The sequence below is a fragment of the Nycticebus coucang genome, chromosome 2, assembly GCF_027406575.1.
Source record: "Nycticebus coucang isolate mNycCou1 chromosome 2, mNycCou1.pri, whole genome shotgun sequence".
Lineage (NCBI taxonomy): Eukaryota > Metazoa > Chordata > Mammalia > Primates > Lorisidae > Nycticebus > Nycticebus coucang.
This window is the reverse complement of record NC_069781.1, coordinates 131,751,314-131,768,876: the sequence shown is the minus strand read 5'-3', so window position 1 is coordinate 131,768,876 and position 17,563 is coordinate 131,751,314. Positions and strand designations below refer to the sequence as shown.

The window sequence follows — 17,563 nt, the reverse complement described above, 5'->3', positions numbered from 1 at the left end:
AAAATATGTTAGGGATAAGAAAAGATTTCTTAAACATGGCGCACCCTAAAAACCCTAAAAAAATGAGCAAGAGACTTGAATGAACACTTCATAAAGGCAGATTTTGGAATGGACAATATACACATGAGAAGTTTCTCTGCTCCATTAGTTATTAGACAAAAGCAATTCAAAGCAATAGTGCAATACTATGTTATGTATCACTATATATCCATCAGAATGGCTAAAATTATAGACTCACAATGGAGTTTAGAAGCCATTAAAACAAAACATTTGGGTGGCGCCTATGGCACAGTGAGTAGGGCACCGGCCCCATATACCGAGGGTGGCAGGTTCGAACCCGGCACCAGCCAAACTGCAACAAAAAAAATAGCCGGGCGTTGTGGCGGGCGCCTGTAGTCCCAGCTACTTGGGAGGCTGAAGCAAGAGAATGGCCTAACCCCAAGAGCTGGAGGTTGTGAGCTGTGACGCCAAAGCACTCGACCGAGGGCGACAAGGTAAGACTCTGTCTCTAAAAACAAACAAAACAAAAACATTTAAGGTCTTATACAAAGCTAAAGCATGTGTATTATTTCAGTCTCTTAGCATAACTGTTAGGTATTACTTCTTGGAGATACCGTACCCTATGTCCCAGCAATTCAACTCCAGGAGAAACTCAGGCACATATGCATCATCATAGCCGCATAATTCAGAATGTCCATCAACAACAGAATGAATAAATTATGGTATAACGTATTCGGTGGAACTCTCTACAACAGCAAAAGCAAACAAACCATTGCTGCATGCAACCTGGATGGACTCCAGAAACAACACAGACTCAAACTATGCATAAATATAGAATAAAAAAAAATACTGCCTGATTCTATTTCTATCAAGGAAGGACAGCAAGGAAAATTAATCTGTGGTGTTGGGTTCGCTGTTGTCTTTAGAGAGAGAGAGAGAAGCTTTCAGAACGATGTTCTTTTGTTAGACCCTGGCTTGGCCAAGCAGGTGTGTTCTCTCTATGGTCATTCGTCACACTCGAACTTCTGATTTGCGCACTGTCCTACATACCATAGTTCCTATGAGTATGTAAATGTTTAGAGGCCGCAGGCTTATCCGCAAACCCTACCATGCCCGCTGCCGGCCTGGACTTCCGGGGCGCTGGGGTGGTCCCCGCGGCCTGTCCGGAGCGGGTGACCTCGAGCCGGTTCACACGTGGTAGCTTTGGGCCAAATCCCGGGCCCCCAAGGGACCTGAAGTTTTGCACCCATCACTGAACCCCACCGGTCCCCGCCCCTCCTGGGTGGAGTGAAGACAGTCGCAGCTCCTTTTTCCACCTCAAGATACGCCGATATATGACAAATTTCCACTCGAGTACTCCCACACGTTGCTTAACTTTTGGACACAAACGTCTGAAATTACGGTCTCTCCAAACTCCAGATACACCTCAGGAAAGAACTCAGAACCAGAAATAACGGCGCCGAGGATGTTCTTTAGGCGAGAACCACCCCGCCAGCGTGGCTTTTCGATTGTTTCGGCCTGGCAGTGGCTGAGCGCGCGTGCCGACCGCGATTGGTGCTGCCTGGCGGCGAGGCGCGGGGCACGCTGGGACATCTCGCTGGCAGGAGGCAGTGCTCTGGCTACGGTGCCGGGGAGCGGGAGGCGGCAGGATGGTCAAGCTGACGGCGGAGCTGATCGAGCAGGCGGCACAGTACACCAACGCCGTGCGGGACCGGGAGCTGGACCTCCGGGGTGAGTCCTGGGAGCAGGCGGGCAGGCACCGCGCCGCCTTAGAGTCCGCGTCCCGCGGCGTGCGTTTAAGGCCGGAGCTCGGCTCGTAGGCCGGAGCCTGGACCCCTTGCTGGGCTGCGCCTGGACAGCCCCGGCGTGATTCTTGTGGTTGTTGACAAACGCCTATCCCGTTAGGCTCTCGTGAACATTCTGTTACACCCGCTCCTGCTCGCAAACTCTGCTGACTTAATTACTTCCTGGTGCATACTCCCGACTGCTGGGCCTTGCTTCGTGTGTTTCACGTCTGAACAGTCTCGGGACGGGGAAGATAGGCTTATTAATGGTTGTAAACCTAGGATAGGGTGAGTGGTTAGTTCTTAGTAAATGCATTAAATGTTATTTTGAGGGCAGGTACAATATGTGTTAATTATCTCTAATTTTTGAGGGAGGTAACTAAGTCCCTGAACAAAAGCAATTGTTTCCCGCCAGTATTTTTTGCTTAAGTTATCTCTTATTTTCTTTTTATGAAGAAGTTGTAAAAATCGAACTGTTTCACAAAGGCTCTCACTGCCGAGTGCCTCGTTTAAGTTACTGAAGCGCTCGGAACTATTCAGATTCCAGTAGCTATGTCAACTTTAGTAAGGCTTGGTAAGAAATTGGGAGTGCACCTAGTTAGGCAGCTTCAGAGCGGATATGAAGAGCAACTTCCTTGAGGATAACATTGTGCGATTGTGGCCTGGGATTTGCGCCCACAGGGACACGCGTACCACCCCTGCAAGCTTTGCTTTCTGCTTAGATTCATGGGAAATCGCCATGCTTTTATTTTGCTGAAATCAAGTTTCTTAGAGAAAGGTTCATTCCAAGAGCCTCACCATAGCCACTCTTGGCACACGTTGGTGTCTGAAGTGCATTCAGTATTGAGAATATTTTAGTGTTGTACTTACCTTGATATTACTATGTGTAGCTCTGAATTAAGTATCTTAACTTTGGCTGGGTTCATTTCTTTTCTTCTCCTACCACCTAGCACAATAATTATGCCCAAATTAGTATTTGAATGAATTGTTCACAGTATGATTTATCATTGTTTATAAACCCTTGACCTTTAACTCTGAATTGGAGCTGGAGGAAGATAATTAAGGGAGAACTGTCACATTGTGAGAAGCCTAATGACTTCTGTGATCCTAGCCTGTGAGAACACAGGAGGTTGAGAACTGTTGTCAGCAATGTCTGAACAAGGCTTGGGTACTGACAATAAGCAACTTAAAGTGTAAATTCCAGTTATGCCACTTGGCTACCTCTAAGGCCTTAGAACAGTGTGAGGCACTTGTAAGTGCTCTCATAGATGTTAGCTACCAATATTACTCTTAATAAGCATCCCTGTTATCATTGCCCTTGACCTTGTTGTCATCAGCATGTTCATATTCACTGCTAAACCGTGAACTTCACAGGACTGGGGACTTGTGACTCTTTCTTCATTTTGTCTCCAGTACCTTGCACAGTGTTTGGTGTGGCATAGCTGCTACCCTGTTTCCTCGAAAATAAGACAGTGTCTTATTTTAAGGTGTGCGCCCAAAGATGCACTAGGTCTTATTTTCAGAGGACATATTATCTTTCCTGTAAGTAGGTCTTATTTTCGGAGGATGTCTTATTTTCAGGGAAACAGGGTAGGTAGATACTTCCTGAATGAATCAAAGAATTGAGTCAAATTACCTTGAAATACTGCTAATGTGTCAAGGGACCTTTTAGTTATATTAATATCTCTTGTATGGTTGTTTCCCCTTCCAATTTACAGGGTATAAAATTCCTGTCATTGAAAATCTAGGTGCTACCTTAGACCAGTTTGATGCTATTGACTTTTCTGACAATGAGATCAGGAAACTGGATGGTTTTCCCTTGTTGAGAAGACTGAAAACATTATTAGTGAACAACAATAGAATATGGTAAGTATCTGCTAGTGGAAAGTAATTTCTTTCCCCCTAGAGTAAATCTTAGCCTGTTCCTGAAGTTGTAGCACATACTGCCAGTTAAACTTACATGTATAAAATGAGAAATGAGCTGCACTTTTCCCATAGAGATTCAGAGAGTATCTTGGCATTAATTTGCATCTATTCAGAAATCTTAAGTTTCTGAGAGACCCACCCTGCTGACACCTTGGCTGCAGACTTCTGGCATGCTCAACACTAAGAGAGTAAGCGTCCGTTGTTTTAAACTACCCAGTTTGTGGCAATTTGTTATGGCAGTCCCAGAAAACTGGCCCTACCCCGTCAGAACAAAGGGACACTTTAAAGACACTGGAGTTACAACAAGGGAATTAAATGTAGAAAATCAGTTACACAGGGCGGCGCCTGTGGCTCAGTCAGTAAGGCGCTGGCCCCATATACCGAGGGTGGCGGGTTCAAGCCCGGCCCCAGCCAAACTGCAACCAAAAAAAAGCCGGGCATTGTGGCGGGTGCCTGTAGTCCCAGCTACTCGGGAGGCTGAGGCAAGAGAATAGCTTAAGCCCAGGAGCTGGAGGTTGCTGTGAGCTGTGTGAGGCCACAGCACTCTACCTAGGGCCATAAAGTAAGACTGTCTCTACAAAAAAAAAAAAAAAAAAGAAAATCAGTTACACAAATGATAAAAGTTGCTGAGATTAGAGATGAGCAGTTGTAGAAGGCACAACTATACTGGGCTGAGTGTTGAACAGGGAAGAAAGTTACTGAGAAACTTCTGGATCCCAGGGGCTCAGGGCACCTCCCTGGAGTGCACATGGCAATCCAGAAACCATGAAGGAGATGGGCTGACATAGTAAGATATGACTAACTGTAGAAACTTAATATGGTTACATATTTTTTCAGTTGACCTGATAGAGAGTAGGTTACATAATAAAAAATTGCAAAAACATTAAGAAAAAGAAATCTTAAGTTTCTAATTTATATTAAAAACATGCTGCTTTCTATATTTCTTGACTTTTTTTTTTTTCTTTTTGAGACAGAATCTCACTCTGTTGCTCCAGGCTAGAGTGCTATGGGGTGGGGGTGGGGAGGTCATAGCTCACAAAAACCTCAAACTGCTAGGCTTAACTGCTGAGCCTCAAATCCTCCTGCCTCAGCCTTCCTAGTGGCTGTGACTACAGGCATCCACTACAATTCCTGGATAGTTGTTCTATTTTTAGTAGAGACAGGCTTCTATGCCGATTGGTCTCAAAATCCTGAACTCAAGGGATCCTCCCACTTCAGCCTCCCAGAGTACTAGGATTACAGCCATGAGCCACCATGCCCAGCCACTTTTTGCTTCTAAAACAATTATCAGAAGGGTCATACTAAAAGGATGCATAAAGTTAAACAATTGTAATTTTGACTGAGCACCTTTCTTTACCTCACACCTTCGGCTGCTTACTTTTAACTGTAACTGACTTACAGACTAATCTATTGAAATTGAGATTTTTTTGATCCTCCAGAAATTCTGTGTAAAGAGTTATTGAAGGTTTATAGGTAATGTCTTTAAGGAATACCGGGTTGTAAATTAGGGTTTTTTTAAGATAGAAATATTCATCACAAGTTAACCATTCCCTATGGTATACTTGTATGTCTTGTACTTAAACTGTGGATGCAGAGTCACTTCTATTTCTGTGTTGCACAAAAATATCACCAAGTAAGCTGAGTGGTTTGTCCTACACAGGAGTCTCACATTTTCTTAGGTACCCCTGGACAGTGTGGCAATGGAAAGAGCCATAGGCAGAGTCCAGCAGTCATTGAAATCATCTCCCTCTGTCATTGACCCCATGGCCTCAGATTCGGCTTCCTCTTTGTGCCAGGTTTCCCCTCTTGCCACACGGGGTGTTAGAAGAGGGATCTCCAAGTTTTTTCCAGTGTTGACATCTAGGATCTTCTGAATAAGGAGGTAGATTAAATTGTTAGCTTATTTAATTTTCACTTTTACTAAGAGTGTATTTTTATTTTAGCCGTATAGGTGAGGGACTGGATCAGGCTCTGCCCTGTCTGACAGAACTCATTCTCACCAACAATAGTCTTGTGGAACTGGTAAGTTTTGCACAGAGAGAAAGAGTATTTGGTAGAAGGGATTAAAGGTATTAAGTGCTTCTTAAAGAAAATTGTCCAGAAAATTATCTCAACATCCTTTCTTTGCCTTTTTTCGATTCAGGATCTGGACCTTTTGGGTTGTATATGGACAGGATAGCTACTCTGAATTGAGATGTGCTAAAATTGTCAAACACCACATTTCTAAGGCTTAGAACAACAACAAAAAAAGAATGTGAACTATTTCAGTAATTTTTATATTGATGTTAAAATGAAAATTTATGTAATATGTTAAATGGTGTACTTACTAAAATTAGTTTCACCTGGTTATGTAGCTACTGGGAAATTTTAAACTATGTATCTAACATGCATTAAATTTTGATGAACTGGCTATGGCGCCAGTGGCTGCCGTGCCAGCCTATGCACTAAGGGTGATGGCCCAGGCTAGCTAAAACAACCATGACAGCTGCAACAAAAAATAGTCAGGTGTTGGGGTGGGCGCCTGTAGTCCCAACTACTTGGTAGGCTAAGGCAAGAGAATCACTTAAGCCCAGGAGCTTGAGGTTGCTGTGAGCCGTGATGCCATGGCACTCTGCTGAGGGTGACATAGTGAGACTCTGTCTCAAAAAAAAAAAAAAAAAAACAATTATTTTTTTTTTGATGAACTTTAAACTTTTACTCTTCATATTAGATGAACAATCCAGCCAGAACTAATTTTTATATTGAGATTTGGGACCAGTTTTCCTGGCACTATGTGGATATGATTATTTTGATGTATTTATTTTTATGCTTCTTATATTTCCACTCTCAATGTCTAATTTTTAAGATAATTGAGTTACTGTATATTCTATTTTATAACCTAAATTTTTCACTTCAACACTAAATCCATATTGTTTAACTTAATTTTGAGGTTTGACCCTAGCTCCCTTCCCTTTTCCCCCATTGTTTAGAATGAACTGTGTTTTTTTCCTTATGGACAGGGTCTATAGCATCCTTCAGATTCTCAAAAAGTGGCTTGATTCCAAAAGTATGAAAGCACTGGTCTGTGGCCATGTTCTTTCTAAGATTTGTGAAGTATTCAACCTGAAATTCTCATTCATAAGGAATGTGTCCTGTGATAGGCGTATAATTCTGTTTAAACCTCTTTGCAAAGATGAAGACTGTTGGTCTTTTCAGTTACTAGAAGAGATATGTTAAAATCTTACATGGTAGTTGTGGATTTGATTATCCCCCTAAATTCTGTCAATTTTACTTAATCTTGGGATTATCTAACTTTAGACATACAAATTTTAAGTTATTAATCCCTTCCAGGTGAACTGAACAGTTTTATTATGTCATGACTATCTCTATTAAATGACCCTCTATCTCTTTAGTGCTATTTTACTTTGAGTTTTATTTTATATGATATAATAAATTAAAAGAAGCTTTCTTTTGGTTAGTATTTGTCTAATCATTTTCCATTCAAAAAAAAAAATTTTTTTTTTTTGATACAGTCTTTGTCACCCTCTGTGGTGTGCCATGGCGTTGTAGCTCAAGGCAACCTCAAACTCTTGGGCTCAAGGGATTCTCTTGCCTTAGCCTCCTGAGTAGCTGGGACTACTGGCATCTGCCTCAGTACCCAGCTATTTTTAGAGGTGGGGTCTCACTCCGGCTCGGGCTGGTCTCGAACCTGTGAGCTCAGGCAGTCCACTCGCCTCTGCCTCCCAGAGTGCTATGATTATAGGCATGAGCCAGCAGCTTGCCTGGACTTCCATCCACAATTTACTTTGATCTTTTCTGTACCTTATAGTTTAGATTTGTCCCTTGAAACAGTGTGATTGGAATTTTTTTAATCCAGTCTGAAGTGTCTTTTAAATGAATTATCTATATGTAATCTCTTTACATTTTATATAATTACTGATATATTTCAATTTGTCCTTTTTCTGGGACTTTTTATCCTACCTATTCTGCATTTCTTTTTCTCTTCTTTATTGTGCACTTTCTCTTTTGTCATTTCATTTTTCCTCCTAATGGTTTAAAAATTTACTCTTTTCTGGGTGGCGCCTGTGGCTCAGTGAGTAGGGCGCCGGCCCCATATACCGAGGGTAGCGGGTTCAAACCCAGCCCCGGCTGAACTGCAACCAAAAAATAACCAGGCATTGTGGCGGGCGCCTGTAATCCCAGCTGCTCGGGAGGCTGAGGCAGGAGAATCGCGGAAGCCCAAGAGCTAGAGGTTGCTGTGAGTCCTGTGACATCATGGCACTCTACCGAAGGCGGTAAAGTGAGACTCTGTCTCTACAAAAAAAAAAAAAAATTTACTCTTTCTATTATTCTTAGCTAGCATTAAAACATTAGGGAATTAAACCATACATATTTATCAAAGTTGAAAGTTAACCCATATCTTTACCCTTTTAAACAATATACTAGAGCCACCTTAAACATTTCAGCATACTCTCAACTTGTTACATATTTATTCTACACTATTTTACACTGTGCTTGTATGATAAAAGTCTCCACTCTTTGTTCTTAGATCATCTTTAGCAGTGGTATGACATTATCAAGCTCTAAAGCTCCCTCTGAAGTTGTTTCTGATGTATTTAAAGATGACAGCTTGCTTTTTGAGAACTCTGAGCTCTATTTTCCTGTTTTTATATGTGCTTTTTTTTTTCTCATTGTGCCTCTTGCACATGACTACTCAATTCAGATTTTTTTTTAGCAATTTCTTCCTATTATAGGGCCTTGTTTTAGAAGGGACACAATTTCTGATTAGTGTTAAGAGTAAGAGCCCAAATTACTCCAGCCCCTTCAGACTTAGTAAGGCTTATTATACTGATTACTGAAAAGTGTCAATCCTTCAGCTGCCATTCCCACCCAGACTGAGTAGCTGTCAGTCTTTTTTGAAGTTCCGCAGTTTGTCACATGCCTCCTTGTCTTCACTCTGCTTCTTCCTACACAAATATGCAAGTCTTGTAGCTTTCAAAATGGTTTATCCCCTTATTAGGTAGACAGCTGGGTTCTTCTAGGGACAAGGGTGCCTTGCCTTGGTGTTGCAGTTGCCCCACCTGGGAAGAAGGATAAGGCAGGCACTGTTTTGGTGCTGCCCACACTTACTCATATCTTGAGTAACTGCTACCCCTATGGAAGGAGGAAATACCTCACCAGTCTGGGAATTGCCCAGCCCAGGCATAATAGGATTTGGAAAGTGATCTGGAGCAACCTAAAGCTAATTATTTCGTCATTAGTTTAAATCTATACTGTGGTTCACCACAACCCCCGTGGGCTTTCAGAGTGGGAACTGGCATACACAGATGCAACCTTGTAGGAGGCAAATTGCCAGAGAGATAGTGTTAATCATTTAGTAACATCCCACACCTCCCACAAGCCTTTCTCTGGACCAGGCCAATGAATCAGTGTCTGTCTCTCTCCCTCTCTTTCTTCCTTCCGCCCTCTCTCCCCCTCCCCTTTTCCCTCTCTTCCTTTCTTCCTCTCTCTTCCTCCCACCCTCTCCTCTCTCTTTCTCTCTTCCTTTCTCCCCCTCTTTCCCTCTGCCTCTCCTTTCTCCTCCCATGGGGAGACAGACCTATTCTGCAATAAAAAGCTATTTGTGAAACTGCTTCCTGCTTGGGGTCACTCCATTGTACTGCCCCTTCTTGTGATTTTTTCAATCGGCAAGCCAAAGAACCAGGATAACAATCTGCCAAAAGGCTGGACCTGACCCTTGGTGTGTCTGGTTATTCTTTGGCCAAGTACACATCAAGAACCAAGAGCAGGCTGCCATCCTGACACCTATTTGTTTCTGTTTTAGGATTCTTAGGAAATATCTTGTCATCTGGTTTGTTTGTATCTATTGACCATACGTTTTTAGTTTTGCTTTCTATTACACTGTATTTTATGGAACAATTTTGGAAGATTCACAAACTACCCTTCCTTTTTATGATTTTGGTCCTTTTTTTTAAAAACAGCACTGCTGTTTATCCTTGAAAAATTTTCTAAAAAAGTTTGTGGGAGACCTAGGATACCAGGGCTTCCCTCAAAGATGCTGTGCCTTTGTTCTTTGCCATCTGAGGGTGATGCTAGCGGAAAAATCCACCTTACACCAAGATTCTGGCTTGAGGTTCCCCATGTGAATAGTTGTGCAAGAGTTCTATTAACTTTGACATTGTTTTCTTTTCCAAATCATTGCTTAGTTGTGATTTTCAGATTGCTGTAGGAAGTCGGGTTTTTTCATCATTTCTGCTGTTGAGACAGAAGCTATTAATGCCAAGATTTTAAGAAGCTCAAATGTTCACCAGTGTATTCAGTAGAAATTATTTAGGGTTTTGTGATGTGCCAGTATTGGGCTCAGTGCTAGAGTGGTGAAAAAGCAAAGGCTACGTATAGATACTTGCTCCAAAGGCACTCTCTATTTGAAAAAATGTCAAAATAGCACATGGGATTAGCATTTTACCTGTGGTTGTTGCTTTACAGGGTGACCTGGACCCTTTAGCATCTCTCAAATCACTGACTTACCTAAGGTATGGAAGTTTTTTGTTGTGGTAATAAAACTAATAAAGTCCTTTAAAATAACACTTTTACCAGCCTAACCTTAATACAATCTGTTATTTTAATTAAAAGTATCTTTAAAAGATAAATGTTATAGATGTTTCCTTAAAATTGTCATGTAGTCGAAACGTAAAGAATAGTGACTTACAGATTCATTAAACTATTCAGATAGACCTCTTGAATACTTTGCTGTAAACAAGATCGATGTATATTATTTCTTTTCTTGTAGTATTCTAAGAAATCCTGTAACAAATAAGAAGCATTACAGACTATATGTGATTTATAAAGTTCCTCAAGTTAGAGTACTGGATTTCCAGAAAGTGAAACTAAAAGTAAGTATTATTCTATTGTTTGTAAGTCATTATAAGGTTGTGTGTTTCTCCTTATACTTCTTTAATGGTTTTTAAAAATGGCTATTAGAGTAAATCTTACCTTTAGGTTTATAATAGAAATGTGGGGGAAGGAATGTGGAGTTGGATTTTTTTCTCACAGCAGAGTTTATGGTATGACTTAGAGGTAATGCTCTTTTATGTAATACTGGCCATTCCGAAGTTTGCAAAATGTTGAAGCCACAGTGAATACTATTAACAATGGATTGTCTGCTTAGATACATTCCTAATGAGGAGCTTAATACATAATATAAGCTACATTTGAGCAACTTTGATAGAACATTTTTTTCCTTTACTGGGAGTCTAGTTTTTATTTGTTTATTTAAATATATTTTTACCTCATTGATTCCTTGGGATCCCCTCCTGAATAGGAGAAGGAACTTTCTACAGGGAATTTCACCAGAGAAGGCAAGACCACTGTGTCTTCTTTTAACACAAAATTGGCTTTTTGGTATTTTTTTACCAGCCCAGAGTACTTTAGGAGCGTTCTCTTCCATGTTTACTGAGGAATGCATCTAAATGCATGTGGTATTCCTATTTCCGTTAACTCTGTGTGTGGTGTTGCTGTAGGAGCGTCAGGAAGCAGAGAAAATGTTCAAGGGCAAACGGGGTGCACAGCTTGCAAAGGATATTGCCAGGAGAAGCAAAACGTAAGATACGGATATCCAACTTAACTCTACTTCACCTTCAGAAACACTATCTCTCTGGCAGTTTGCCTCCTACAAAATTAACAAAATACTATGACTAATAAGGTATTTCATTTGAGTGCCAGTAGTCCATGACCATCAGTGGTCCCTATATCAGAAGAGATTGCTGCCAGGCTAGCAGAGCAGCTATTTCTGTATTCAGGCTTAATGTGGTATTGTACATGTCCTATTTTCTCTATAGAAAGATGAACTGGGTGGTGTTTCTGAAGGAGAGAGTTCTTGTATCAGTTTGTTAACAAAGATAAGATACTACACTGGTTGAATTACTTTCAAAAGCTTTTGAAAGTAAAAGAGAAGCAATTTCTGTTGATCTGGGTTTAACAGTTGTGTTCTTCTACCCCTCCCAAGTTTTAATCCAGGTGCTGGTTTGCCAACTGACAAAAAGAAAGGTGGGCCATCTCCAGGGGATGTAGAAGCAATCAAGGTAATAATGTATTAGGATTCTTGGACTCGGGAGACTTGACATGGGTTTAGGATACTAATGTTTAATAAACAAGTTTGGAACACTGCAGATTCCATTTCCCCACATTTATTAGTAGTATACAGCTATATTTCTGTAATTGCATAAGCCAGTTGAAGTGGAGGCACCTCTATCTCATTGTCCCGGGGTGCATTTATTACTTTAAAAAGTTAGTCCTTACCTTGGTATGTTGTCTCAGTGCGTGCCTGAATTTTTACTTTCAAAGATGTACTGTTTAACAAATCCTGTTGAATGATCAGTGGGAAATCTTAATTTTAAAATATTGCCTCCTAAATTATCCAGTAATATAATTCCAAATTGGTACATCTCTTAGCTAAAATTTTAGGACACATGCAATGATAATTTGCTCTCTTTTATAAGAGGCCTGCATCTCCACCAATTCTGAAAATTTATGATTTGGTGTCTAAGTTTCATTTCCAGCATGCCATGAAATTCTTCCCCCAACACGGAACTATCTGCTGTTCCAACTTGAAAAGTTATGTATTTCAGTAGGTGTTTACTGGGTAATTGGTACTTAGTTGAAATTAATTGTCCATCTTCACTGTCCTCTGTCCTCCAGAATGCCATAGCAAATGCGTCAACTCTGGCTGAAGTGGAGAGGCTGAAGGGGTTGCTGCAGTCTGGTCAGATCCCTGGCAGAGAACGGAGATCAGGTCAGAAAGCGGGGCTTTGTGTTCATACATTCAAGACAGTGCTGCACTCACAGTGTGACCCTAAAATGTGCTCTCTTAGATACTATAATATAAGAATGCCAGAATAGTTCTTCACAAAAAATCCAATGTACATGCAATCCTTTTAAATGCTCTTTGAAGATAACATATTTGATGATAAAAGTTAAGTCACAGGGGCCGGGCATGGTGGCTCACGCCTTTAATCCCAGCACTCTGGGAGGCTAAGGTGGGTGGATTGCCTGAGCTCATAGGTTCAAGCCAGCCTGAGCCAGAGTGGGACTTCATCTTTTAAAATAGCTGGGCTTTTTAAAATAGTAGTTCCAGCTACTCGGGAGGCTGAGGCAGGAGAATCGCTTGAGCCCAAGAGTTTGAGGTTGCTGTGAGCTGTGATGTCACGGCACTCTACTGAAGGTGACAAAGTGAGACTCTGTCTCAAAAAGAAAAAAAGTTAAGTCACAGGATTGTGCAGTGATTTTCATGTAAAATGAAATAATGAAGCAAGCATTGTTTCAAAGCCACGGGGTAGACTGAACCCTAGATTTGTAAACTGTGTGGGTCAGTGGGTGGGTGTGTGTGAGAAAGAGAGCACAGTAGTGAGCCTCAAATCTTAGTTTCACCAGCTGTGTCCTTGGGCAAGTTTCTACAAGTCTATTTGCTCGTCTTTAAATCTGAGACCTTAGAAGGTTGTTGAGATAACTAAGAGATTATGACGCTTAGCACAGGGTTTGACATTATCGAGTTTCGGGTAAGTGGTAACTACTGCAATATTCAAATGCAGCATGTTGGGCAATGGCATGTAAAATAAAAAATACTCAAATACATATGTATTCCAAGTTTTGGTAAGAATATAACTGGGGATTTCTACCTGCTATCTTAGGGAAATAAGGTAATCTGGGAGCTAAAATGAGTAAGACGTTTTTTAAGAACAGTGAACCTTAATAGTGGTTCATGGGCCTCTGGGGATTGCCAGGGTCAAAATTATTTCTGTAGTAACACTAAGGTGTTATTTGCTTTTGGAGCAAGAGAAATGGTGGATAGAACTGCTGGTGTCTCAGTGAAAGTCATGGCAGTGGCCAAAATGTTTATTAGATTTCCTGCTGTGCACGCCCAGTAAAATATATGCCCTTTTCTTTGATGAAGCAATGAAGAGTTATTTTAATAAATATCACCCTTTTCTGGGTGACAGGGTGGGGCATATGCACACCTGAGTTGGATGGTTACCTCCATGCACCAATGCACTTGTCTTCAGTTGAGAGGCAGCTATCGTCTCAAACATGAATGAAGTGAGACTGTCACTTCAAATGAAGCTGACGGTATTTATTGCTAATGATAAATCCAATAATTCAAGCAAAAATTTAATTTTGGAAAACTTGAATCTGTCACTGTGGCCTTGCCAGCTTCCTGGTATTTAAAGACTTTTTTGGGGAAATCACTGGTAATATTAATGGATGTGGATTAATGGATATGACTTTTTTGATTCTGTATAATGAAATAGCTCAGCAATTTGTAAGATCTCAAAACTCAATGAACCGCTGTTTTACAAGTGATGTTACAAAATCATGAGTGATTAAAGGATCCATTCAAAGTATAAAATAGGCTGAGCACAGTGGCTCATGACTATAATCTGGCACTCTGGGAGGTTGAGGTGTATAGATTGCTTGAGCTCAGGAATTAGAGAACAGCCTGAACAAGAACGAGACTAAAAAAAAATAAAAATACTAGTCCAGCATTGTGGTGAGCACCTGTAGTACCAGCTACTTAAGAGGTTGAGGGCAGAGGACTGCTTGAGCCCAAGAGTTGGAGGTGTGATGCCACGGCACTCTAGCCTAGGGCAATAGACTGAGACTTTGTCTCACCAAAACAAAACAAAGTATAAAATAGACCAATAGATTTTCAAGTAAGAGGTATGAAAAGTTCATCGATAAAGTTTCAGCCTTCACATTGCAAACTGACCTTTAAGAAACTACCAGTTGTTAAGTTTTGGCATAGAATCTAAACCATATCCACAGTTATCTTCAAAGACTATAAAATATCCTTCGTTTTCTAATTATATGTCTGTATGGCCAGATTTACCTTTTACCCTCCATTCATAATCATGTAACAAGTGGAATGCTTTAAAAAAAAAAAAAGTAGAATGCTGAAGCCAGTAAGAATCCATCTGCTGTTAAGTGAGATGTTACAGAGATAATGCAATCATGTAAATGTTAACATGTAATAGATTTATTGTTTTAGTGAATTACTGTTTTGACAACTCTCACTTTTAACTTTTGCTATAGTATCAGTAAATGCAAGCTATGTAAAAAAGAAAGCTCTTTGGGTCCTAACTAAAAAGTATGGAAACTGATGGACAAAAAAGAGGCATTCTAGGCAGAAGGAACTGCACAGGACAACCACCTGTGGTAAACCAGGCCCACCTGAACTGAAGCTGGCCAGTGTGAATGAAGCTCAGGCAAGGAGGGTGGGAGGGAGTGTGGCCAGATGAGGTGACAGGCAGTAAGCTCACATAGGGTGCTGCATGATAGATTAGAAAATCTCTCAAAGGCTTTCAAAGTTCGGTGCAGACAAAGGGTGGGGAGGGGACCACATCAAAACTGCTTATTGTAACTATAGCATGACAATTACTGAATTGATAGGCTTCCCACGGAATGTTTTATTTAGGCCTTGGTGTCTCTTGGGATTTTAAATGTAATCTGAAGTCACATTGGTGCCCCATTTCCTAGTCTCAACAGGCCCAGGCTTCCAGATAGCACTTCCTAGTGGTGTTCCTTGGTAGTTTTTTATCTAGAAATCTGATGTTTGGCTCTAACTGTAGAAAAATAGATTCAAACAAGAGTAATTTTCCAAAAAAATTAACAAAGTTAAAACTTTTTTTCCAGAAGACATTGAACAAAATGTATTCTTTTTCCAGTTGTTGAACATATGTAACAATCTTTTGATGCTTGTTGCCATATTTTCCTAAATTATTAGAGACTAATGAAGTTACTGCCTGTTCCCAGTGTGGCATGTCGTAGGTGCCCACGTGTTTTGGGGTATTTCTAGTTTTGCTGCCCATGGTAGTGCAAGAACAATACACGAGTATAACCTTATTACCCTCATTCAACATGGACTGTTGTTAATTGCAGCGGGAGGCAATGGTTTTGACTTTCATAAAATATCTTTATGACCATTTTCCTTAGAAATTGCCCATCCCTTCAGATCCCTGCCCTAAGACAGGGTGTCCATGGACTGTATGCTCTCCCAGGGTCTGCTTTTGGCTTTTTGTGTCTAGTCCAGTGCCTAGCACACAGAAGCTACAGAATGGGCACTCTCATATTATATACTCAGATTCTCTAAAACTGATATGACTTCTGGTTTTGTGGTTTTCTTTAGGGCCCACCGATGATGGTGAAGAAGAGATGGAAGAAGACACAGTCACCAATGGGTCCTAAGCAGTGTGGTGGATATATAATAGGCCCTTCTTGGGACACCTCTTCTTTTTGGAGCATGGGATAATAGTCTTATTTGTGTCAGCAAAGTGAAATTTGTCAGCATTGTTGAAATGCTTAAAACTGCTGCTGATAATTTTGTAATATAAGTTTTGAAATTAAATGTCAGTTTTCTACAAATATTAAAATTTAAGGCCACTCTCTGGGCTGCCAAGTTGTATGTCATCAAGGTGTTTTTGCACTGAGGTCGAAGGACATATTTAAGATGGAAATGTGGGAGGGGATGGTTCCTAGGTAGGCTTTCCTGCCCTCTGGAATGTTTACATTTTCAAATTCTTCATAAAAGGCAACCAGGCATTAGAACTTTCATTGGTAAGTATCCTTTGACCTTTTTAATTAACTGCCTACAAGCATACAAATTAATAAATTGTTAATTTGAGAAATGACAGACAGGAAATGTGGCTTATGTTTGTCAGGTGCTGGAATATGAGCAGAAGAGCAGCATTTTGCAGCATTAGAACATGGTAGGGGAGTCCTAGCTTCTCTGGGCTGGCTATGGCACACTGCTCAGCTCCCAGTGCTCACTGCATTGTCTGCGGGTCTTCCCTACTGAGCAGTGCCCCTCAGCAGTCACTGGAGTTCCATCACTTAAAGATTCCTTAACCCTGACTGAATATGAGACTTACTAGGAAGGATTTTTAAAATACTAATGCCTTTAGCTCTCTACTGGGTACTCTGGTTTCTTTGATTTGGGTGTTTTCTTTTTTAAGTTTTCTGGGTGATTCTGACTGTGTGAAACAATGTTCTAAATAGTCTTCTGACAGTTTTTGGTGATTGCTGATTAAAAAATACCTAGGACAGGAAGGAAGTGTGCCTTCAGGGGATGGCAGTCTGGCTGGGAATATAAGAAACAGTGCTGTTAGGCCTTAGTGTAGTAGTAACTGAAAGATGAGAATGGGGTGGAGCATTCCAGATGTCACTGGGCCTTTAGATTTCCTCAATGTGACCCTAAGGCAATGCTTTTCCGACTCCTTAGGGAGGACTTCTGCAATAAACCATTTATTAGTGGCCCAAAGCAGATTGCATTGCTTTGTTCTCAAGTTTTATCTTTTCCTTGCCAGGTTTGGAGATTGAAATTTCTTATGAATTTCGGGGGCATTTAGGCACCCAAGAAATAAATCAGATATACATACAGTAGATGGATTTATAAACCTAGAATTTTACTGTTAATTTACTTTGAGGGGATGGTAACCTAACATCTGCAATTCATGTTCTCACCTACCCCTCGTCAAGAAGCCTTTGGGATTAGAACAGAAGGGCTTGCATGGGTCTTTTAGGTATGCTTCTTACTGGCCTGGATCAGAGTCTATTCCTGTAACATCTTTCATGACCTGTGCCAGTAAGCCTGCCTTTTTCGCTCTCACACAGCTCTTCTGTTACACGTTGCTTCTGCTTCTGATAGGATAACTGAAATGATAGCATTTGTCTTTTCCACAGTTAGATTCAGGGAAGCTCCCTGTTCCCATCATTTATGAGCCAGCTTACTGGATCTGACTGTTACAAGTCAATAGCCTCAGTGATGACAAGTTTTTTGCAGTTAAGTGTCTATGTCCTAAGATAGCTTTCCTCTGATCATGTTC

At 40.9% G+C, this 17,563-nt stretch overlaps 1 protein-coding gene across 1 annotated transcript; it reads left to right on the top strand.

Moving 5' to 3' along the window:
* Nucleotides 1-1,557: 1,557 nt before the first annotated feature.
* Nucleotides 1,558-16,132, top strand: SNRPA1 (small nuclear ribonucleoprotein polypeptide A'). Its single transcript, XM_053581854.1, has 9 exons — nt 1,558-1,731; nt 3,503-3,650; nt 5,654-5,732; nt 10,176-10,222; nt 10,480-10,582; nt 11,210-11,289; nt 11,695-11,770; nt 12,387-12,480; nt 15,868-16,132. Exons 1-9 carry the CDS (start codon nt 1,650-1,652, stop codon nt 15,924-15,926), a joined length of 768 nt encoding a protein of 255 aa, XP_053437829.1. The 5' UTR covers nt 1,558-1,649; the 3' UTR covers nt 15,927-16,132.
* Nucleotides 16,133-17,563: the final 1,431 nt, after the last annotated feature.